Source organism: Gymnoscopelus braueri, assembly GCF_963280865.1.
Source record: "Gymnoscopelus braueri genome assembly, chromosome: 22".
In the NCBI taxonomy this organism is placed as follows: Eukaryota; Metazoa; Chordata; class Actinopteri; order Myctophiformes; family Myctophidae; genus Gymnoscopelus; species Gymnoscopelus braueri.
Window position 1 is genome coordinate 46830437 of NC_137624.1, and position 25559 is coordinate 46855995.

General features: G+C 38.4%; 1 protein-coding gene across 1 annotated transcript in view; it reads right to left on the bottom strand.

Annotated features, from left to right (window-relative positions):
• The window catches only part of mapkap1 (MAPK associated protein 1), a 52288-nt gene that overhangs the window by 7304 nt on the left and 19425 nt on the right, over nucleotides 1-25559 (bottom strand). The window contains 7 exon segments of the mRNA XM_080418725.1: nucleotides 7111-7140; nucleotides 7143-7247; nucleotides 15959-16099; nucleotides 17737-17844; nucleotides 22245-22354; nucleotides 23320-23496; nucleotides 25096-25268. Coding sequence (XP_080274851.1) covers nucleotides 7111-7140; nucleotides 7143-7247; nucleotides 15959-16099; nucleotides 17737-17844; nucleotides 22245-22354; nucleotides 23320-23496; nucleotides 25096-25268 — 844 coding nt within the window.

A 25559-nucleotide genomic window follows, 5' to 3' on the forward strand; every position in this document is an offset into this window, starting at 1 on the left:
CTCCTCTAATAGATCACAGTAATCTCCTCTCTCTCTCTCTCTCTCTCTAATAGATCACAGTAATCTCTCTCTCTCTCCTCTAATAGATCACAGTAATCTCCTCTCTCTCCTCTAATAGATCACAGTAATCTCCTCTCTCTCTCTCTCTCTCTAATAGATCACAGTAATCTCTCTCTCTCTCCTCTAATAGATCACAGTAATCTCTCTCTCTCTCTCCTCTAATAGATCACAGTAATCTCCTCTCTCTCTCTCTCCTCTAATAGATCACAGTAATCTCCTCTCTCTCTCTCTCTCTCTCTCCTTTAATAGATCACAGTAATCTCTCTCTCTCTCTCCTCTAATAGATGACAGTAATCTCCTCTCTCTCTCTTCTCTCTCTCTCTCTCTAATAGATCACAATAATCTCTCTCTCTCTCTCTAATAGATCACAGTAATCTCTCTCTCTCTCTCTCTCTAATAGATCACAGTAATCTCTCTCTCTCTCCTCTAATAGATCACAGTAATCTCCTCTCTCTCTCCTCTAATAGATCACAGTAAATCTCCTCTCTCCTCTCTCTCCTCTAATAGATCACAATTAATCTCCTCTCTCTCTCCTCTAATAGATCACAGTAATCTCCTCTCTCTCTCCTCTAATAGATCACAGTAATCTCCTCTCTCTCTCCTCTAATAGATCACAGTAATCTCCTCTCTCTCTCCTCTAATAGATCACAGTAATCTCCTCTCTCTCTCCTCTAATAGATCACAGTAATCTCCTCTCTCTCTCTCTCGTCCTCTAATAGATCACAGTAATCTTCTCTCTCTCTCCTCTAATAGATCACAGTAATCTCCTCTCTCTCTCCTCTAATAGATCACAGTAATCTCCTCTCTCTCTCCTCTAATAGATCACAGTAATCTCCTCTTCTCTCTCTCTCCTCTAATAGATCACAATAATCTCCTCTCTCACTCCTCTAATAGATCACAGTAATCTCTCTCTCTCCTCTAATAGATCACAGTAATCTCTCTCTCTCTCCTCTAATAGATCACAGTAATCTCCTCTCTCTCTCTCTCCTCTAATAGATCACACTAATCTCCTCTCTCTCTCCTCTAATATATCACAGTAATCTCCTCTCTCTCTCCTCTAATAGATCACAGTAATCTCCTCTCTCTCTCCTCTAATAGATCACAGTAATCTCCTCTCTCTCTCTCTCCTCTAATAGATCACAGTAATCTCCTCTCTCTCTCCTCTAATAGATCACAGTAATCTCTCTCTCTCTCCTCTAATAGATCACAGTAATCTCCTCTCTCTCTCCTCTAATAGATCACAGTAATCTCTCTCTCTCTCCTCTAATAGATCACAGTAATCTCCTCTCTCTCTCCTCTAATAGATCACAGTAATCTCCTCTCTCTCCTCTAATAGATCACAGTAATCTCCTCTCTCTCTCTCTCCTCTCCTCTCTCTCTCTCTCCTCTAATAGATCACAAATAATCTCCTCTCTCTCTCCTCTAATAGATCACAGTAATCTCTCTCTCTCTCCTCTAATAGATCACAGTAATCTCCTCTCTCTCTCTCCTCTAATAGATCACAGTAATCTCCTCTCTCTCTCTCTCTCTCTAATAGATCACAGTAATCCTCCTCTCTCTCTCTCCTCTAATAGATCACAGTAATCTCTCTCTCTCTCCTCTAATAGATCACAGTAATCTCCTCTCTCTCTCCTCTAATAGATCACAGTAATCTCCTCTCTCTCTCTCTCTCTCTAATAGATCACAGTAATCTCTCTCTCTTCTCCTCTAATAGATCACAGTAATCTCCTCTCTCTCTCCTCTAATAGATCACAGTAATCTCCTCTCTCTCTCTCTCTCCTCTAATAGATCACAGTAATCTCCTCTCTCTCTCCTCTAATAGATCACAGTAATCTCTCTCTCCTCTCTCCTCTAATAGATCACAGTAATCTCCTCTCTCTCTCCTCTAATAGATCACAGTAATCTCCTCTCTCTCCTCTAATAGATCACAGTAATCTCCTCTCTCTCTCTCTCCTCTAATAGATCACAATAATCTCCTCTCTCTCTCCTCTAATAGATCACAGTAATCTCCTCTCTCTCTCCTCTAATAGATCACAGTAATCTCCTCTCTCTCTCTCCTCTAATAGATCACAGTAATCTCCTCTCTCTCTCTCTCTCCTCTAATAGATCACAGTAATCTCCTCTCTCTCTCTCCTCTAATAGATCACAGTAATCTCTCTCTCTCTCCTCTAATAGATCACAGTAATCTCCTCTCTCTCCTCTAATAGATCACAGTAATCTCCTCTCTCTCTCTCTCTCTCTAATAGATCACAGTAATCTCTCTCTCTCTCCTCTAATAGATCACAGTAATCTCCTCTCTCTCCTCTAATAGATCACAGTAATCTCCTCTCTCTCTCTCTCCTCTAATAGATCACAGTAATCTCCTCTCTCTCCTCTAATAGATCACAGTAATCTCTCTCTCCCTCTCTCTCTAATAGATCACAGTAATCTCTCTCTCTCTCTCTCCTCTAATAGATCACAGTAATCTCTCTCTCTCTCTCTCTAATAGATCACAGTAATCTCCTCTCTCTCTCTCTAATAGATCACAGTAATCTCTCTCTCTCTCCTCTAATAGATCACAGTAATCTCTCTCTCTCCTCTAATAGATCACAGTAATCTCCTCTCTCTCTCCTCTAATAGATGCACAGTAATCTCTCTCTCTCTCCTCTAATAGATCACAGTAATCTCCTCTCTCTCTCTCTCTAATAGATCACAGTAATCTCTCTCTCTCCTCTAATAGATCACAGTAATCTCTCTCTCTCTCCTCTAATAGATCACAGTAATCTCCTCTCTCTCCTCTAATAGATCACAGTAATCTCCTCTCTCTCTCTCTCCTCTAATAGATCACAGTAATCTCCTCTCTCTCTCCTCTAATAGATCACAGTAATCTCTCTCTCTCTCCTCTAATAGATCACAGTAATCTCCTCTCTCTCTCCTCTAATAGATCACAGTAATCTCCTCTCTCTCTCTCCTCTAATAGATCACAGTAATCTCTCTCTCTCTCCTCTAATAGATCACAGTAATCTCCTCTCTCTCCTCTAATAGATCACAGTAATCTCTCTCTCTCTCCTCTAATAGATCACAGTAATCTCTCTCTCTCTCTCTCTCTCTAATAGATCACAGTAATCTCTCTCTCTCTCTCCTCTAATAGATCACAGTAATCTCCTCTCTCTCTCCTCTAATAGATCACAGTAATCTCCTCTCTCTCTCTCTCTCCTCTAATAGATCACAGTAATCTCCTCTCTCTCTCCTCTAATAGATCACAGTAATCTCCTCTCTCTCTCCTCTAATAGATCACAGTAATCTCCTCTCTCTCTCCTCTAATAGATCACAGTAATCTCTCTCTCTCTCTCTAATAGATCACAGTAATCTCCTCTCTCTCTCCTCTAATAGATCACAGTAATCTCCTCTCTCTCTCTCTCTCCTCTAATAGATCACAGTAATCTCCTCTCTCTCTCCTCTAATAGATCACAGTAATCTCCTCTCTCTCTCCTCTAATAGATCACAGTAATCTCCTCTCTCTCTCCTCTAATAGATCACAGTAATCTCCTCTCTCTCTCTCTCTAATAGATCACAGTAATCTCCTCTCTCTCTCTCTCCTCTAATAGATCACAGTAATCTCCTCTCTCTCTCTCTCTCTCCTCTAATAGATCACAGTAATCTCTCTCTCTCTCCTCTAATAGATCACAGTAATCTCCTCTCTCTCTCCTCTAATAGATCACAGTAATCTCCTCTCTCTCTCTCTCTCTCTCTAATAGATCACAGTAATCTCTCTCTCTCTCCTCTAATAGATCACAGTAATCTCTCTCTCTCTCTCTCCTCTAATAGATCACAGTAATCTCCTCTCTCTCTCTCTCCTCTAATAGATCACAGTAATCTCCTCTCTCTCTCTCTCTCCTCTAATAGATCACAGTAATCTCTCTCTCTCTCTCCTCTAATAGATGACAGTAATCTCCTCTCTCTCTCTCTCTAATAGATCACAATAATCTCTCTCTCTCTCTCTAATAGATCACAGTAATCTCTCTCTCTCTCTCTCTAATAGATCACAGTAATCTCTCTCTCTCTCCTCTAATAGATCACAGTAATCTCCTCTCTCTCTCCTCTAATAGATCACAGTAATCTCCTCTCTCTCTCTCCTCTAATAGATCACAATAATCTCCTCTCTCTCTCCTCTAATAGATCACAGTAATCTCCTCTCTCTCTCCTCTAATAGATCACAGTAATCTCCTCTCTCTCTCCTCTAATAGATCACAGTAATCTCCTCTCTCTCTCCTCTAATAGATCACAGTAATCTCCTCTCTCTCTCCTCTAATAGATCACAGTAATCTCCTCTCTCTCTCTCTCTCCTCTAATAGATCACAGTAATCTCCTCTCTCTCTCCTCTAATAGATCACAGTAATCTCCTCTCTCTCTCCTCTAATAGATCACAGTAATCTCTCTCTCTCCTCTAATAGATCACAGTAATCTCCTCTCTCTCTCTCTCTCTCTAATAGATCACAGTAATCTCTCTCTCTCTCCTCTAATAGATCACAGTAATCTCTCTCTCTCTCTCTCCTCTAATAGATCACAGTAATCTCCTCTCTCTCTCTCTCCTCTAATAGATCACAGTAATCTCCTCTCTCTCTCTCTCTCTCCTCTAATAGATCACAGTAATCTCTCTCTCTCTCTCCTCTAATAGATGACAGTAATCTCCTCTCTCTCTCTCTCTCTCTAATAGATCACAATAATCTCCTCTCTCTCTCTCTCTCTCTCTCTCCTCTAATAGATGACAGTAATCTCCTCTCTCTCTCTCTCTCTCTCTCATCTCTCTCTCTCTCTCTCCTCTAATAGATCACAGTAATCTCTCTCTCTCTCTCTCCTCTAATAGATCACAGTAATCTCCTCTCTCTCTCTCTCCTCTAATAGATCACAGTAATCTCCTCTCTCTCTCTCTCTCTCCTCTAATAGATCACAGTAATCTCTCTCTCTCTCTCCTCTAATAGATGACAGTAATCTCCTCTCTCTCTCTCTCTCTCTAATAGATCACAATAATCTCCTCTCTCTCTCTCTCTCTCTCTCTCCTCTAATAGATGACAGTAATCTCCTCTCTCTCTCTCTCTCTCTCTCTCTCTCCTCTAATAGATCACAATAATCTCCTCTCTCTCTCTCTCTCTCTCCTCTAATAGATCACAATAATCTCCTCTCTCTCTCTCTCTCTCTCTCTCCTCTAATAGATCACAATAATCTCCTCTCTCTCTCTCTCTCTCTCTCTCTCCTCTAATAGATCACAATAATCTCCTCTCTCTCTCTCTCTCTCTCCTCTAATAGATCACAGTAATCTCCTCTCTCTCTCTCTCTCTCTCTCTCTCCTCTAATAGATCACAATAATCTCCTCTCTCTCTCTCTCTCTCCTCTAATAGATCACAGTAATCTCCTCTCTCTCTCCTCTAATAGATCACAATAATCTCCTCTCTCTCTCTCTCTCTCTCCTCTAATAGATCACAATAATCTCCTCTCTCTCTCTCTCTCTCCTCTAATAGATCACAGTAATCTCCTCTCTCTCTCCTCTAATAGATCACAATAATCTCCTCTCTCTCTCTCTCTCTCTCTCTCTCCTCTAATAGATCACAATAATCTCCTCTCTCTCTCTCTCTCTCCTCTAATAGATCACAGTAATCTCCTCTCTCTCTCTCTCTCTCTCTCTCTCCTCTAATAGATCACAGTAATCTCCTCTCTCTCTCTCTCTCTCTCTCTCTCTCTCTCCTCTAATAGATCATAGTAATCTCCTCTCCTCTAATAGATGACAGTAATCTCCTCTCTCTCTCTCCTCTAATAGATCACAGTAATCTCCTCTCTCTCTCTCTCTCTCTCTCTCTCTCTCTCCTCTAATAGATCATAGTAATCTCCTCTCTCTCTCTCCTCTAATAGATCATAGTAATCTCCTCTCTCTCTCTCCTCTAATAGATCATAGTAATCTCCTCTCTCTCTCTCTCTCTCTCTCCTCTAATAGATGACAGTAATCTCCTCTCTCTCTCTCCTCTAATAGATCACAGTAATCTCCTCTCTCTCTCCTCTAATAGATCACATTAATCTCCTCTCTCTCTCTCCTCTAATAGATCATAGTAATCTCCTCTCTCTCTCTCCTCTAATAGATCACAGTAATCTCCTCTCTCTCCTCTAATAGATCATAGTAATCTCCTCTCCTCTAATAGATCACAGTAATCTCCTCTCCTCTAATAGATCACAGTAATTTCCTCTCCTCTAATAGATCACAGTAATCTCCTCTCCTCTAATAGATCACAGTAATTTCCTCTCCTCTAATAGATCACAGTAATCTCCTCTCCTCTAATAGATCACAGTAATCTCCTCTCTCTCTCTCCTCTAATAGATCACAGTAATCTCCTCTCCTCTAATAGATCACAGTAATCTCCTCTCTCTCTCAATAGATGACAGTAATCTCCCTCCTCTTCCTCTAATAGATCACAGTAATTTCCTCTCCTCTAATAGATCACAGTAATCTCCTCTCCTCTAATAGATCACAGTAATTTCCTCTCCTCTAATAGATCACAGTAATCTCCTCTCCTCTAATAGATCACAGTAATTTCCTCTCCTCTAATAGATCACAGTAATCTCCTCTCCTCTAATAGATCACAGTAATCTCCTCTCTCTCTCTCCTCTAATAGATGACAGTAATCTCCTCTCTCCTCTAATAGATCACAGTAATCTCCTCTCCTCTAATAGATCACAGTAATCTCCTCTCTCTCTCTCCTCTAATAGATCACAGTAATCTCCTCTCCTCTAATAGATCACAGTAATCTCCTCTCTCTCTCTCCTCTAATAGATGACAGTAATCTCCTCTCTCCTCTAATAGATCACAGTAATCTCCTCTCTCTCTCTCCTCTAATAGATGACAGTAATCTCCTCTCTCTCTCTCTCTCCTCTAATAGATGACAGTAATCTCCTCTCTCTCCTCTAATAGATCATAGTAATCTCCTCTCTCTCTCTCCTCTAATAGATGACAGTAATCTCCTCTCTCTCCTCTAATAGATCATAGTAATCTCCTCTCCTCTAATAGATCACATAAGGTCTTACTGGGGCTCCTCTCCTCCACCAGATCACAGCACACAGATGATCAGAATCGATGGAGATTGGTTTCTGACGGATCCAGAACTTGGTGCTGGTCTTCTGATTGGCCACAGGGTCAATCTCCACCTTCTCTCCAGACACACCTGAGAGAGAGAGAGAGAGAGAGAGAGAGAGAGAGAGAGAGAGAGAGAGAGAAGAGAGAGAGAGAGAGAGAGAGAGAGAGAGAGAGAGGGGGGCAGTGTGTGAAGTAATGGATTTACACACACACACACACACACACAAAGTAAGTCTGCGACTCCGCACATATACACACACCATACATGCATGAAATAACTAATCTAAGAATGAAGGTCTCCCCATTCATTAGAAGGACAATATCAGTCACTAGAAGCAGAGACGTGTGTTTTAATGAGTCTAACATTCATTAGAAGGACAATTTCAGTCACTAGAAGCAGAGACGTGTGTTTTAATGAGTCTAACATTCATTAGAAGGACAATATCAGTCACTAGAAGCAGAGATGTGTGTTTTAATGAGTCTAACGTTCATTAGAAGGACAATATCAGTCACCAGAAGCAGAGACGTGTGTTTTAATGAGTCTAACGTTCATTAGAAGGACAATATCAGTCACCAGAAGCAGAGACGTGTTTTTTAATGAGTCTAACGTTCATTAGAAGGACAATATCAGTCATTAGAAGCAGAGACGTGTGTTTTAATGAGTCTAACATTCATTAGAAGGACAATATCAGTCACCAGAAGCAGAGACGTGTGTTTTAATGAGTCTACCGTTCATTAGAAGGACAATATCAGTCATTAGAAGCAGAGACGTGTGTTTTAATGAGTCTAACATTCATTAGAAGGACAATATCAGTCACCAGAAGCAGAGACGTGTGTTTTAATGAGTCTAACGTTCATTAGAAGGACAATATCAGTCACGAAGCAGAGACGTGTGTTTTAATGAGTCTAACGTTCATTAGAAGGACAATATCAGTCACCAGAAGCAGAGACGTGTTTTTTAATGAGTCCTAACGTTCATTAGAAGGACAATATCAGTCATTAGAAGCAGAGACGTGTGTTTTAATGAGTCTACCGTTCATTAGAAGGACAATATCAGTCACTAGAAGCAGAGACGTGTGTTTTAATGAGTCTAACGTTCATTAGAAGGACAATATCAGTCACCAGAAGCAGAGACGTGTGTTTTAATGAGGTCTAACGTTCATTAGAAGGACAATATCAGTCACCAGAAGCAGAGACGTGTTTTTTAATGAGTCTAACGTTCATTAGAAGGACAATATCAGTCATTAGAAGCAGAGACGTGTGTTTTAATGAGTCTAACGTTCATTAGAAGGACAATATCAGTCATTAGAAGCAGAGACGTGTGTTTTAATGAGTCTAACGTTCATTAGAAGGACAATATCAGTCACTAGAAGCAGAGACGTGTGTTTTAATGAGTCTAACGTTCATTAGAAGGACAATATCAGTCACTAGAAGCAGAGACGTGTGTTTTAATGAGTCTAACGTTCATTAGAAGGACAATATCAGTCATTAGAAGCAGAGACGTGTGTTTTAATGAGTCTAACGTTCATTAGAAGGACAATATCAGTCACTAGAAGCAGAGACGTGTGTTTTAATGAGTCTAACATTCATTAGAAGGACAATATCAGTCATTAGAAGCAGAGATGTGTGTTTTAATGAGTCTAACATTCATTAGAAGGACAATATCAGTCACCAGAAGCAGAGACGTGTGTTTTAATGAGTCTAACGTTCATTAGAAGGACAATATCAGTCACTAGAAGCAGAGACGTGTGTTTTAATGAGTCTAACGTTCATTAGAAGGACAATATCAGTCACTAGAAGCAGAGACGTGTGTTTTAATGAGTCTAACATTCATTAGAAGGACAATATCAGTCACTAGAAGCAGAGACGTGTGTTTTAATGAGTCTAACATTTATTAGAAGGACAATATCAGTCACTAGAAGCAGAGACGTGTGTTTTAATGAGTCTAACATTCATTAGAAGGACAATATCAGTCACTAGAAGCAGAGACGTGTGTTTTAATGAGTCTAACATTTATTAGAAGGACAATATCAGTCACTAGAAGCAGAGACGTGTGTTTTAATGAGTCTAACATTCATTAGAAGGACAATATCAGTCACCAGAAGCAGAGACGTGTGTTTTAATGAGTCTAACGTTCATTAGAAGGACAATATCAGTCACCAGAAGCAGAGACGTGTTTTTTAATGAGTCTAACGTTCATTAGAAGGACAATATCAGTCATTAGAAGCAGAGACGTGTGTTTTAATGAGTCTAACGTTCATTAGAAGGACAATATCAGTCATTAGAAGCAGAGACGTGTGTTTTAATGAGTCTAACGTTCATTAGAAGGACAATATCAGTCACTAGAAGCAGAGACGTGTGTTTTAATGAGTCTAACGTTCATTAGAAGGACAATATCAGTCACTAGAAGCAGAGACGTGTGTTTTAATGAGTCTAACGTTCATTAGAAGGACAATATCAGTCATTAGAAGCAGAGACGTGTGTTTTAATGAGTCTAACGTTCATTAGAAGGACAATATCAGTCACTAGAAGCAGAGACGTGTGTTTTAATGAGTCTAACATTCATTAGAAGGACAATATCAGTCATTAGAAGCAGAGATGTGTGTTTTAATGAGTCTAACATTCATTAGAAGGACAATATCAGTCACCAGAAGCAGAGACGTGTGTTTTAATGAGTCTAACGTTCATTAGAAGGACAATATCAGTCACTAGAAGCAGAGACGTGTGTTTTAATGAGTCTAACGTTCATTAGAAGGACAATATCAGTCACTAGAAGCAGAGACGTGTGTTTTAATGAGTCTAACGTTCATTAGAAGGACAATATCAGTCACTAGAAGCAGAGACGTGTGTTTTAATGAGTCTAACATTCATTAGAAGGACAATATCAGTCACTAGAAGCAGAGACGTGTGTTTTAATGAGTCTAACATTTATTAGAAGGACAATATCAGTCACTAGAAGCAGAGACGTGTGTTTTAATGAGTCTAACATTCATTAGAAGGACAATATCAGTCACTAGAAGCAGAGACGTGTGTTTTAATGAGTCTAACATTTATTAGAAGGACAATATCAGTCACTAGAAGCAGAGACGTGTTTTAATGAGTCTAACATTCATTAGAAGGACAATATCAGTCACCAGAAGCAGAGACGTGTGTTTTAATGAGTCTAACGTTCATTAGAAGGACAATATCAGTCACCAGAAGCAGAGACGTGTGTTTTAATGAGTCTAACGTTCATTAGAAGGACAATATCAGTCACTAGAAGCAGAGACGTGTGTTTTAATGAGTCTAACGTTCATTAGAAGGACATTATCAGTCATTAGAAGCAGAGACGTGTGTTTTAATGAGTCTAACATTCATTCATCAGGACAATATCAGTCACTAGAAGCAGAGACGTGTGTTTTAATGAGTCTAACGTTCATTAGAAGGACAATATCAGTCACTAGAAGCAGAGACGTGTGTTTTAATGAGTCTAACGTTCATTAGAAGGACAATATCAGTCACTAGAAGCAGAGACGTGTGTTTTAATGAGTCTAACGTTCATTAGAAGGACAATATCAGTCACCAGAAGCAGAGACGTGTTTTAATGAGTCTAACATTCATTAGAAGGACAATATCAGTCACTAAAAGCAGAGACGTGTGTTTTAATGAGTATAACATTCATTAGAAGGACAATATCAGTCACCAGAAGCAGAGACGTGTGTTTTAATGAGTCTAACATTCATTAGAAGGACATTATCAGTCACTAGAAGCAGAGACGTGTGTTTTAATGAGTCTAACGTTCATTAGAAGGACATTATCAGTCACCAGAAGCAGAGACGTGTGTTTTAATGAGTCTAACATTCATTAGAAGGAAAATATCAGTCACTAGAAGCAGAGACGTGTGTTTTAATGAGTCTAACATTCATTAGAAGGACAATATCAGTCACCAGAAGCAGAGACGTGTGTTTGAATGAGTCTAACGTTCATTAGAAGGACAATATCAGTCACTAGAAGCAGATATGTGTGTTTGAATGAGTCTAACGTTCATTAGAAGGACAATATCAGTCACTAGAAGCAGAGACGTGTGTTTTAATGAGTCTAACATTCATTAGAAGGACAATATCAGTCACTAGAAGCAGAGACGTGTGTTTTAATGAGTCTAACGTTCATTAGAAGGACAATATCAGTCACCAGAAGCAGAGACGTGTGTTTTAATGAGTCTAACATTCATTAGAAGGACAATATCAGTCACTAGAAGCAGAGACGTGTGTTTTAATGAGTCTAAAATTCATTAGAAGGACAATATCAGTCACTAGAAGCAGAGACGTGTGTTTTAATGAGTCTAACGTTCATTAGAAGGACAATATCAGTCACCAGAAGCAGAGACGTGTGTTTTAATGAGTCTAACGTTCATTAGAAGGACAATATCAGTCACCAGAAGCAGAGACGTGTGTTTTAATGAGTCTAACGTTCATTAGAAGGACAATATCAGTCACTAGAAGCAGAGACGTGTGTTTTAATGAGTCTAACGTTCATTAGAAGGACATTATCAGTCATTAGAAGCAGAGACGTGTGTTTTAATGAGTCTAACATTCATTCATCAGGACAATATCAGTCACTAGAAGCAGAGACGTGTGTTTTAATGAGTCTAACGTTCATTAGAAGGACAATATCAGTCACTAGAAGCAGAGACGTGTGTTTTAATGAGTCTAACGTTCATTAGAAGGACAATATCAGTCACTAGAAGCAGAGACGTGTGTTTTAATGAGTCTAACGTTCATTAGAAGGACAATATCAGTCACCAGAAGCAGAGACGTGTTTTAATGAGTCTAACATTCATTAGAAGGACAATATCAGTCACTAAAAGCAGAGACGTGTGTTTTAATGAGTCTAACATTCATTAGAAGGACAATATCAGTCACCAGAAGCAGAGACGTGTGTTTTAATGAGTCTAACATTCATTAGAAGGACATTATCAGTCACTAGAAGCAGAGACGTGTGTTTTAATGAGTCTAACGTTCATTAGAAGGACATTATCAGTCACCAGAAGCAGAGACGTGTGTTTTAATGAGTCTAACATTCATTAGAAGGAAAATATCAGTCACTAGAAGCAGAGACGTGTGTTTTAATGAGTCTAACATTCATTAGAAGGACAATATCAGTCACCAGAAGCAGAGACGTGTGTTTGAATGAGTCTAACGTTCATTAGAAGGACAATATCAGTCACTAGAAGCAGAGATGTGTGTTTGAATGAGTCTAACGTTCATTAGAAGGACAATATCAGTCACTAGAAGCAGAGACGTGTGTTTTAATGAGTCTAACATTCATTAGAAGGACAATATCAGTCACTAGAAGCAGAGACGTGTGTTTTAATGAGTCTAACGTTCATTAGAAGGACAATATCAGTCACCAGAAGCAGAGACGTGTGTTTTAATGAGTCTAACATTCATTAGAAGGACAATATCAGTCACTAGAAGCAGAGACGTGTGTTTTAATGAGTCTAACATTCATTAGAAGGACAATATCAGTCACTAGAAGCAGAGACGTGTGTTTTAATGAGTCTAACGTTCATTAGAAGGACAATATCAGTCACCAGAAGCAGAGACGTGTGTTTTAATGAGTCTAACGTTCATTAGAAGGACAATATCAGTCACCAGAAGCAGAGACGTGTGTTTTAATGAGTCTAACGTTCATTAGAAGGACAATATCAGTCACTAGAAGCAGAGACGTGTGTTTTAATGAGTCTAACGTTCATTAGAAGGACATTATCAGTCATTAGAAGCAGAGACGTGTGTTTTAATGAGTCTAACATTCATTCATCAGGACAATATCAGTCACTAGAAGCAGAGACGTGTGTTTTAATGAGTCTAACATTCATTAGAAGGACAATATCAGTCACCAGAAGCAGAGACGTGTGTTTTAATGAGTCTAACGTTCATTAGAAGGACAATATCAGTCACTAGAAGCAGAGACGTGTGTTTTAATGAGTCTAACGTTCATTAGAAGGACAATATCAGTCACCAGAAGCAGAGACGTGTTTTAATGAGTCTAACATTCATTAGAAGGACAATATCAGTCACTAAAAGCAGAGACGTGTGTTTTAATGAGTCTAACATTCATTAGAAGGACAATATCAGTCACCAGAAGCAGAGACGTGTGTTTTAATGAGTCTAACATTCATTAGAAGGACATTATCAGTCACTAGAAGCAGAGACGTGTGTTTTAATGAGTCTAACATTCATTAGAAGGACAATATCAGTCACTAGAAGCAGAGACGTGTGTTTTAATGAGTCTAACATTCATTAGAAGGACAATATCAGCGATTAGAAGCAGAGATGTGTGTTTTAATGAGTCTAACATTCATTAGAAGGACATTATCAGTCACTAGAAGCAGAGACGTGTGTTTTAATGAGTCTAACATTCATTAGAAGGACAATATCAGTCACTAGAAGCAGAGACGTGTGTTTTAATGAGTCTAACATTCATTAGAAGGACAATATCAGCGATTAGAAGCAGAGATGTGTGTTTTAATGAGTCTAACATTCATTAGAAGGACAATATCAGTCACTAGAAGCAGAGACGTGTGTTTTAATGAGTCTAACATTCATTAGAAGGACAATATCAGCGATTAGAAGCAGAGATGTGTGTTTTAATGAGTCTAACATTCATTAGAAGGACAATATCAGTCACTAGAAGCAGAGACGTGTGTTTTAATGAGTCTAACGTTCATTAGAAGGACAATATCAGTCACTAGAAGCAGAGATGTGTTTTAATGAGTCTAACGTTCATTAGAAGGACAATATCAGTCACCAGAAGCAGAGACGTGTGTTTTAATGAGTCTAACGTTCATTAGAAGGACAATATCAGTCACTAGAAGCAGAGACGTGTTTTTTAATGAGTCTAACATTCATTAGAAGGACAATATCAGTCACTAGAAGCAGAGACGTGTGTTTTAATGAGTCTAACGTTCATTAGAAGGACAATATCAGTCACTAGAAGCAGAGACGTGTGTTTTAATGAGTCTAACGTTCATTAGAAGGACAATATCAGTCACCAGAAGCAGAGACGTGTGTTTTAATGAGTCTAACATTCATTAGAAGGACAATATCAGTCACTAGAAGCAGAGACGTGTGTTTTAATGAGTCTAACGTTCATTAGAAGGACATTATCAGTCATTAGAAGCAGAGACGTGTGTTTTAATGAGTCTAACATTCATTCATCAGGACAATATCAGTCACTAGAAGCAGAGACGTGTGTTTTAATGAGTCTAACATTCATTAGAAGGACAATATCAGTCACCAGAAGCAGAGACGTGTGTTTTAATGAGTCTAACGTTCATTAGAAGGACAATATCAGTCACTAGAAGCAGAGACGTGTGTTTTAATGAGTCTAACGTTCATTAGAAGGACAATATCAGTCACTAGAAGCAGAGACGTGTGTTTTAATGAGTCTAACGTTCATTAGAAGGACAATATCAGTCACCAGAAGCAGAGACGTGTGTTTTAATGAGTCTAACATTCATTAGAAGGACAATATCAGTCACTAAAAGCAGAGACGTGTGTTTTAATGAGTCTAACATTCATTAGAAGGACAATATCAGTCACCAGAAGCAGAGACGTGTGTTTTAATGAGTCTAACATTCATTAGAAGGACAATATCAGCGATTAGAAGCAGAGATGTGTGTTTTAATGAGTCTAACATTCATTAGAAGGACAATATCAGTCACTAGAAGCAGAGACGTGTGTTTTAATGAGTCTAACGTTCATTAGAAGGACAATATCAGTCACTAGAAGCAGAGATGTGTTTTAATGAGTCTAACGTTCATTAGAAGGACAATATCAGTCACCAGAAGCAGAGACGTGTGTTTTAATGAGTCTAACGTTCATTAGAAGGACAATATCAGTCACTAGAAGCAGAGACGTGTTTTTTAATGAGTCTAACATTCATTAGAAGGACAATATCAGTCACTAGAAGCAGAGACGTGTGTTTTAATGAGTCTAACGTTCATTAGAAGGACAATATCAGTCACTAGAAGCAGAGACGTGTTTTTTAATGAGTCTAACATTCATTAGAAGGACAATATCAGTCACTAGAAGCAGAGACGTGTGTTTTAATGAGTCTAACATTCATTAGAAGGACAATATCAGCGATTAGAAGCAGAGATGTGTGTTTTAATGAGTCTAACATTCATTAGAAGGACAATATCAGTCACTAGAAGCAGAGACGTGTGTTTTAATGAGTCTAACGTTCATTAGAAGGACAATATCAGTCACTAGAAGCAGAGATGTGTTTTAATGAGTCTAACGTTCATTAGAAGGACAATATCAGTCACTAGAAGCAGAGACGTGTTTTTTAATGAGTCTAACGTTCATTAGAAGGACAATATCAGCGATTAGAAGCAGAGATGTGTGTTTTAATGAGTCTAACATTCATTAGAAGGACAATATCAGTCACTAGAAGCAGAGACGTGTGTTTTAATGAGTCTAACGTTCATTAGAAGGACAATATCAGTCACTAGAAGCAGAGATGTGTTTTAATGAGTCTAACGTTCATTAGAAGGACAATATCAGTCACTAGAAGCAGAGACGTGTTTTTTAATGAGTCTAACATTCATTAGAAGGACAATATCAGTCACCAGAAGCAGAGACGTGTGTTTTAATGAGTCTAACGTTCATTAGAAGGACAATATCAGTCACTAGAAGCAGAGACGTGTGTTTTAATGAGTCTCAAGGTATTCAACAACATTATGGAATATATAATGCTTTCCTAATATACTGTACTGCAGTGTAGTATAATATACTTTAATGTAGTATACTGTACCTAGCTGAACATCAGTGGTGAACCTCAGCTTGTGGATCATGCTGATCTTGAAGGACTTGTAGTGATGGCTGCTCAACATGTCCTGAACGGATGTGATGTCGATGGGAGGATCCTCCTCTGAGCTCTCCTCTCCTCTGGAACCTGAGAGACATCATTATTATCATTATTATTATCACTATCATCATTATTATCATTATTATTACCCTTATCACTATCATTATTATTATCATTATTATTATTATTATCATTATTATAATTATTATTACCCTTATTATTATCATTATTATTATTATCATTATTATTATCATTATGATGGGAGGATCCTCCTCTGAGCTCTCCTCTCCTCTCCTCTGGAACCTGAGAGACATCATTATTGTCACCGCTGGAGGCGGAGAGTATGTTTTCGCTTCGTCCCGCTGTGTGTTCACCTCCCTCCTAGCCAAGCTAACATTGGTCAAGCTCCATGTGACACGTGACAATATGTTGACACCAATGCCTTTGATTGGCTAGCGAGACGCATGACGAAATAAAATCCTATAAATAGGTGTGTCACTTCAAAAAGTCACGGGTGATTTGTACCTTCCAGTACAAGTCACCCGTCCGTGCGTGTGTGTGTCCCTCTGAGAACACCTAACATTGGTCAAGCAAAGGCGCAGAAGGCCAAAGCTAAGAAAGCATACTCATCTACAACAGTAACACAGAAGAGGACTATAGAGTTGAATTGATCCCACAACATGGCCGAAGTCTTAATACTGTAACAATTGGCCACCTTGATCAAATACATTATGTAGCACTAGAGAAAACTGACATAGATCAAACACACCAATCAACTGCTGAAACTGTTCAAGACAATGAAGATGAAGAAGACAGACAAGCATTTGAACAAACCAGTCAATTACGAGGACTCCCATATGACACATTGCTTCAAGAAGAACATTTTTTAGATGCAGACACTACATATTCCCCTGCAGAACACCAAAAACCACGCGCATTCTACCAAGACGACCCGTTCTACCAAGACGACCCGTGCTATTAAAATAGCACGGGTCTGCTGGCGGAGACTTGTGCTCCGAGGAGCAATTTTTTTATTTATTATCATTATTATTATTATTATCATTATTATCATCATTATCATTATTATTATTATTATTATTATTATTATTATGATGATGATGATGAGGGGAGGATCTCCTCTGGAAACCAGGAAAGCATTGGTGTCATTGTAAGATTTCTTTGGCTATTCAAAAATAGCAGATCTACAAGCTCATATGAACACTATGAGCTTGTAGATCTGCTATTTTTGAAAAATCGTGAACATTTGTGCAATTCTTTGAATATATATATATATATATTTTTAAAGCAACATTTTTAACCCAGATCTTTGCTTCTGGGGGGTCCCTGGAACAACACATTATCAGATGGGGGTCCGTGGCCAAATACTGTACATATAATTTTGGGGGTCCTTGACATGAAAAAGGTTTGAGAACCACTGATATTATAGTAACATATGTTTTATATATATATATATATATATATATATATATATATATATATATATATATATATATATATATATATACTGATTTGTACTTGAAACAGAGTATTTTTTACATTGCAGTATTGATACTTTTACTTAAGTAAAAAAATGTAGTACTTTTTCCACCACTGAATTTAAGCTGTTTTTTTTTTTACATTCCATTGCTAAATGAGGGTCAGTGTGTTTTGACTGCCCAGGGAACATGGTACAATGCTGCCGCCTGGTGGCAGGAGGTACTCACTGTTCTCCCTGACCAGACAGAACTCCAGTGTGTTTTGACTCTCCAGGGAGCCGTCCAGGTCCACGCCCACGTTGGGCTCGGTCTGACGCTCCAGGCGATACTTGGGACCTATCAGAACACAAAGGGAGTCACTTTAACAGCCAATCAGCACAGAGCAGAGGCCAGTGCCACAGTGAGTGGTCCTGGGATGACATGGTGTATTTTCTTCAGTCGAGAGAAGCAGGAACTTCTTCTTGGTCTCTGACTGAAGTCAATGGGATTCTGCATTGTTGACAAAAAAAAAAGGATCTGATGGGGCGCATCAGAGGAATCTCTCCTAGGGCGCTGATCAGCCCAGAACCGGCCCTGCACACAGATAACACACACAGATAACACACAGATAACACTTTCTGAAGCTTAAATGCAATCGCCATGTTACGCTACCAACGAACTACACCGCGGTCACATGTGTCTAAGTACCTTTTTTTTGTCTTAGCTTAATGTTTAATGTTTTTCTCTTTGCTAAATGTTTTGCCTTTTTTAATACGTCTCTCATAATAAAGTTTATAATGATTTGTTTTGTAAAGCGACTTTGGGTTCAATGAAAAGCGCTATATAAGTGTGATGTATTATTATTGATCGTGCGTGCGTGCGTGCGTGCGCTGCAGTGAGGTTGTGACATGTGTGCAGCATACAGGCTGCAGCAGCACTGTTATGGTTTGAACTCATCATTAACACTAAAGACTAATACATATGGAAGCCAAAATGGCCGTAGTGGTTAGTTAGTACTATAGCGCTGTGTGTCTTTTGTGCAGTTTTGTCATCTGTATGTTTTGCTATGATTGTGGTGAATGTACAGCAGCCTATCAATGCATGTAAGCCCCACAGTCAACCATCTGGGCATGGTCATTATTTTACTACTCATGTTAGCACCCGAACACATGCAAACGTAGTGTAAAGACTACTGTATGGCCAATACATAATAAATAAGGTGGCCCTTACTTATGTCTAGATGTCCATCCGTGACCCTCTGGACCAGGATGTCTGTATGTGACTTTACCAAAACTAACAGTAGTGTCTCGTCCACTTTTGCATCCATTGTCGTCGCATACGGAATATAGAACATGACTTATTAAATGATACCTCGTTTTGTGAAGCAATGGTTTAAGTGCTACGTGTATGGATGTTATAAAACTTTATAGAGGTATCTAAAGAGATGTGAACACTGTATCATTTTATAGAGGTATCTAAAGAGATGTGAACACTATCATTTTATAGAGGTATTTAAAGAGATGTGAACACTGTATCATTTTATAGAGGTATCTAAAGAGATGTGAACACTATCATTTTATAGAGGTATCTAAAGAGATGTGAACACTGTATAATATTATAGAGGTATCTAAAGAGATGTGAACACTGTATCATTTTATACAGGTATCTAAAGAGATGTGAACACTATCATTTTATACAGGTATCTAAAGAGATGTGAACACTATCATTTTATAGAGGTATCTAAAGAGATGTGAACACTGTATCATTTAATAGAGGTATCTAAAGAGATGTGAACACTGTATCATTTTATAGAGGTATCTAAAGAGATGTGAACACTGTATCATTTTATAGAGGTATCTAAAGAGATGTGAACACTATCATTTTATAGAGGTATCTAAAGAGATGTGAACACTATCATTTTATAGAGGTATCTAAAGAGATGTGAACACTGTATCATTTTATAGAGGTATCTAAAGAGATGTGAACACTGTATCATTTTATAGAGGTATCTAAAGAGATGTGAACACTATCATTTTATAGAGGTATCTAAAGAGATGTGAACACTGTATCATTTTATAGAGGTATCTAAAGAGATGTGAACACTGTATCATTTTATAGAGGTATCTAAAGAGATGTGAACACTATCATTTTATAGAGGTATCTAAAGAGATGTGAACACTGTATCATTTTATAGAGGTATCTAAAGAGATGTGAACACTGTATCATTTTATAGAGGTATCTAAAGAGATGTGAACACTATCATTTTATAGAGGTATCTAAAGAGATGTGAACACTGTATCATTTTATAGAGGTATCTAAAGAGATGTGAACACTGTATCATTGTATAGAGGTATCTAAAGAGATGTGAACACTATCATTTTATAGAGGTATCTAAAGAGATGTGAACACTGTATCATTTTATAGAGGTATCTAAAGAGATGTGAACACTATCATTTTATAGAGGTATCTAAAGAGATGTGAACACTGTATCATTTTATAGAGATATCTAAAGAGATGTGAACACTGTATCATTTTATAGAGGTATCTAAAGAGATGTGAACACTGTATCATTTTATAGAGGTATCTAAAGAGATGTGAACACTGTATCATTTTATAGAGGTATCTATAGAGATGTGAACACTGTATCATTTTATAGAGGTATCTAAAGAGATGTGAACACTGTATCATTTTATAGAGGTATCTAAAGAGATGTGAACACTGTATCATTTTATAGAGGTATCTAAAGAGATGTGAACACTGTATCATTTTATAGAGGTATATAAAGAGATGTGAACACTGTATCATTTTATAGAGGTATCTAAAGAGATGTGAACACTATCATTTTATAGAGGTATCTAAAGAGATGTGAACACTGTATCATTTTATAGAGGTATCTAAAGAGATGTGAACACTATCATTTTATAGAGGTATCTAAAGAGATGTGAACACTGTATCATTTTATAGAGGTATCTAAAGAGATGTGAACACTGTATCATTTTATAGAGGTATCTAAAGAGATGTGAACACTGTATCATTTTATAGAGGTATCTAAAGAGATGTGAACACTGTATCATTTTATAGAGGTATCTAAAGAGATGTGAACACTATCATTTTATAGAGGTATCTAAAGAGATGTGAACACTGTATCATTTATAGAGGTATCTAAAGAGATGTGAACACTGTATCATTTTATAGAGGTATCTAAAGAGATGTGAACACTGTATCATTTTATAGAGATATCTAAAGAGATGTGAACACTGTATCATTTTATAGAGGTATCTAAAGAGATGTGAACACTGTATAATATTATAGAGGTATCTAAAGAGATGTGAACACTATTATTTTATAGAGGTATCTAAAGAGATGTGAACACTGTATCATTTTATAGAGGTATCTAAAGAGATGTGAACACTGTATAATATTATAGAGGTATCTAAAGAGATGTGAACACTATTATTTTATAGAGGTATCTAAAGAGATGTGAACACTGTATCATTTTATAGAGGTATCTAAAGAGAAGTGAACACTGTATCATTTTATAGAGGTATCTAAAGAGATGTGAACACTGTATCATTTTATAGAGGTATCTAAAGAGATGTGAACACTGTATCATTTTATAGAGGTATCTAAAGAGATGTGAACACTGTATCATTTTATAGAGGTATCTAAAGAGATGTGAACACTGTATCATTTTATAGAGGTATCTAAAGAGATGTGTACACTGTATCATTTTATAGAGGTATCTAAAGAGATGTGAACACTGTATCATTTTATAGAGGTATCTAAAGAGATGTGAACACTATCATTTTATAGAGGTATCTAAAGAGATGTGAACACTGTATCATTTTATAGAGGTATCTAAAGAGATGTGAACACTGTATCATTTTATAGAGGTATCTAAAGAGATGTGAACACTGTATAATATTATAGAGGTATCTAAAGAGATGTGAACACTGTATCATTTTATAGAGGTATCTAAAGAGATGTGAACACTGTATCATTTTATAGAGGTATCTAAAGAGCACAAAGTCTGAACGGTCAAAGTATCACGAGACTGTCCACCATGTCCTGTCTGGCAGCCAAATCTCGCGATACCTCCGAGATAGAAACAATACCTGCCGCTGTTTAGACGCCTCAATAAAATGATGTGCTGTGGTCTGAGCACATGGAAAAGCAAGTGATTAGAAAACATCCTGTGATTCTTTTATATTCCTGAACCCATTATATGACAAAGGTCGCAATTGTTCAGGAATAGTGTTTGTTCATGAGCTGGTCCAGACGGCTCTCATCCACTGCAATGTATTTCATCAAACCTTCGGAGCGAGGTTTGCCACCCATGAGTGTCATGTCAGTATATCTAGAGAACGGACAGACTTTATGTCCTTTCCTTTCAAAAGCTTCCTCGTCTATTACCAGGAAGTGTTTTTTGGGACTACAGTTTTCACCAGTCTATTACCAGGAAGTGTTTTTTGGGACTACAGTTTTCACCAGTCTATTACCAGGAAGTGTTTTTTGGGACTACAGATTTCACCAGTCTATTACCAGGAAGTGTTTTTTGGGACTACAGATTTCACCAGTCTATTACCAGGAAGTGTTTTTTGGGACTACAGATTTCACCAGTCTATTACCAGGAAGTGTTTTTTGGGACTACAGATTTCACCAGTCTATTACCAGGAAGTGTTTTTTGGGACTACAGATTTCACCAGTCTATTACCAGGAAGTGTTTTTTGGGACTACAGATTTCACCAGTCTATTACCAGAGCCTTTCTGAGAGCCTTTCCTCTTCTTCAGTGCTTTCTGGAGGATCTCCTTCATGGTGACCTTCAGGCTGTCCACCGGGATCAGAGAGAAACCATGAGCCGCATTTCTGGAACAACAGAGAGAGAGATGGAGTGAGTGAGAGAACGAGAGAAGAGAAGAGGAGTGAGAGAAAGAGAGAAGAGAAGAGGAGTGAGAGAAAGAGAGAAGAGAAGGAGTGAGAGAAAGAGAGAAGAGGAGAGGAGTGAGAGAAAGAGAGAAGAGGAGAGGAGTGAAAGAGAGAGAGAAGAGAAGGAGTGAGAGAAAGAGAGAAGAGGAGAGGAGTGAAAGAGAGAGAGAAGAGAAGGAGTGAGAGAAAGAGAGAAGAGGAGAGGAGTGAGAGAAAGAGAGAAGAGGAGAGGAGTGAACGAGAGAGAGAAGAGAAGGAGTGAGAGAAAGAGAGAAGAGGAGAGGAGTGAAAGAGAGAGAGAAGAGAAGGAGTGAGAGAAAAAGAGAAGAGGAGAGGAGTGAAAGAGAGAGAGAAGAGAAGGAGTGAGAGAAAAAGAGAAGAGGAGAGGGGTGAAAGAGAGAAGAGAAGGAGTGAGAGAGGGAGAAAGAAAGAAGAGGAAAACAAACTTCTGGTGAAGCAGAGTATAAAACATTTGTGTCAAAAGGTTAAAGGTGAACATCATGTCTTCTGACGACACAAAATAATCATCATTAGAAAATGAAAGATTTATCAAACATGTATGTAAACATAAATGATATAAAAAGATGTTTCTGTGGTTTCAGACACTCTTTTGTTCCTGTAAACTTTGTTGAAAAGTTGAAATACAAAGTGAGGAGCGCATCTGTGTTACTTTAGATTTCTTTGGCTATTCTATAAAAAAAAAAGCAGATCTACAAGCTCATAGCTCTATGAGATTGTAGATCTGCTATTTTTTTTAAATCGTGAAGATTTTCAAAAAGAAAATAGCAGATCTACAATCTATATCTAGATCTACGGTTCCGCGCTATGAGCTTGTAGATCTGCTATTCTTGAAAAATCTAAAGTTGGAGGCCAGGCCTATTATTATTATTATTACTACTACTTACATCCTGACGAACAGGGACTGCTTGGAGGCCAGGCCCGGTGAGGAGTACTTCTCTACCAGAGCCAGGGTGCTGAAGCCAAACTTATGGATGGGTTCATTAGAGTCCAGAGGAGGAAAGTCTGTGTCCACCTCCCCGTCATCCTCCGCTATGTGGAGGCAGTACGCGTTCACGTTCTCACTGAAACATATACATAAATATATACATAAATATATACATAAATATATACATAAATACATTATATCTGCTATGTGGAGGCAATATGCATTCACGTTCTCACTGAAACATATACATAAATATATACATAAATATATTATATCTGCTATGTGGAGGCAGTACGCGTTCACGTTCTCACTGAAACATATACATAAATATATACATAAATATATACATAAATATATACATAAATATATACATAAACATATACATAAATACATTATATCTGCTATGTGGAGGCAGTACGCATTCACGTTCTCACTGAAACATATACATAAATATATACATAAATATATACATAAATATATACATAAATATATACATAAACATATACATAAACATATACATAAATATATACATAAATATATACATAAACATATACATAAACATATACATAAACATATACATAAATATATACATAAATATATACATAAATATATACATAAACATATACATAATATCTGCTAAGTGGAGACAGTACACATTCACGTTCTCACTGAAACACATACATAAATACATTACAGGGGTTGACACTAATGCCTGCCCGGGGCAGGTCAATTAAATGTGCGGGCAGGTGGAGTTTGCTTTCTGGTTGCCCATCGGGCAAGTGAGTGTTTGAGTGGCAGTGGGGACGCAACCATCTTTAGTTCACTATAAACACAACAGGACAAGATATATAAGACACAGCGCTCTGTCCCCCCCTTCTCTCTCTCCTTCTCACACACACACACACACACACACACACACACACACACACACACACACACACACACACACACACACACACACACACACACACACACACACACACACACACACACACACACACACACACACACACACACACACACACACACACACACACACACACACACACACACACACACACAGCAGTCTTAGCTCCGGAAAAACTACAAGCTCACAAAGTGTTGTTTCAATTTCTCATTCTAGCATTCTTTTCCGGTAGAAAAAACGTTGTGATTATTGAACTCTACTACGGGCGGGCGTGTGTGTGAGATGAGGACGGCTGCATGCATCCCACCCCACGATATAAAACAAAAACACCCGCAGACTTTTGTCACGTGTGCTGCAGTTCCCTACTTCCTACCTTCCTACGTCCCTAACCGACGTGTGAAAATACAAGAATACAGCAAGCAGCTTGTAGAGGATTCTATAAATGTCTTCTAAATCTTTCTTAACAGTTGTATTTGGCTGCAGCCCCCCCCCCCCCCCCGCATCTCAAAATATGTTGTTCCAGGGACCCCCCAGAAACAAAGATTTGAATTAAAAAACGTTTGCTTTAAAAATATATATATATTCAAAGATTTGCAAAAATGTTCGAGATTTTTCAAAAAGAGCAGATCTACAATCTCATATGAGCTTGTAGATCTGCTATATTTGAATAGCCAAAAGTATAAAATAATGGTTAGAGTGAGTATGGGCACTGATGACACGGAGGAGAGGACCCAACCCCCCCCCCCCCCCCCCCCCCCCCGAGCGCCCACGGCGGGAATCAAACCCAGGACCTTCTAGCTGTGAGGACGACGGCGCTCCGCTACGTACTTGAGCTTGGGCTCCCGGCCCTCTCCGGTGTACTGCCAGCAGATGAGGCCGATGAGGTCGTGGACGCGGGCGTTGGCGATGGTCACCACCAGCATGGGGTGGAGCTTCTCCTGGGCCGGCTGCATGGAGAGGTACACGTCTATCTTCTTAGTGGCTGTGGTGCCGATGTGACCCTGGACCACAACACACACACACACACACACACACACACACACACCACACACACACACACACATTAGACTGTGTGTATCTTCTTGGTACAGATGTGAGCCTGTCGACACAATCTACAAGCCCACAAGTTGAGCTATTTTCATTTTTCTTTAAACAGGGCTTAAGTGGTTTATTCATAATGTACTGTTTTCCCTCCTAGAAGCAGTGGAGTAAAACATATTTGTCTTTGAAATGTGGTGGAGTGAAAGTAATACGTATCCAAAAAGACAAATATGCAAGTAAAGTACAAATAA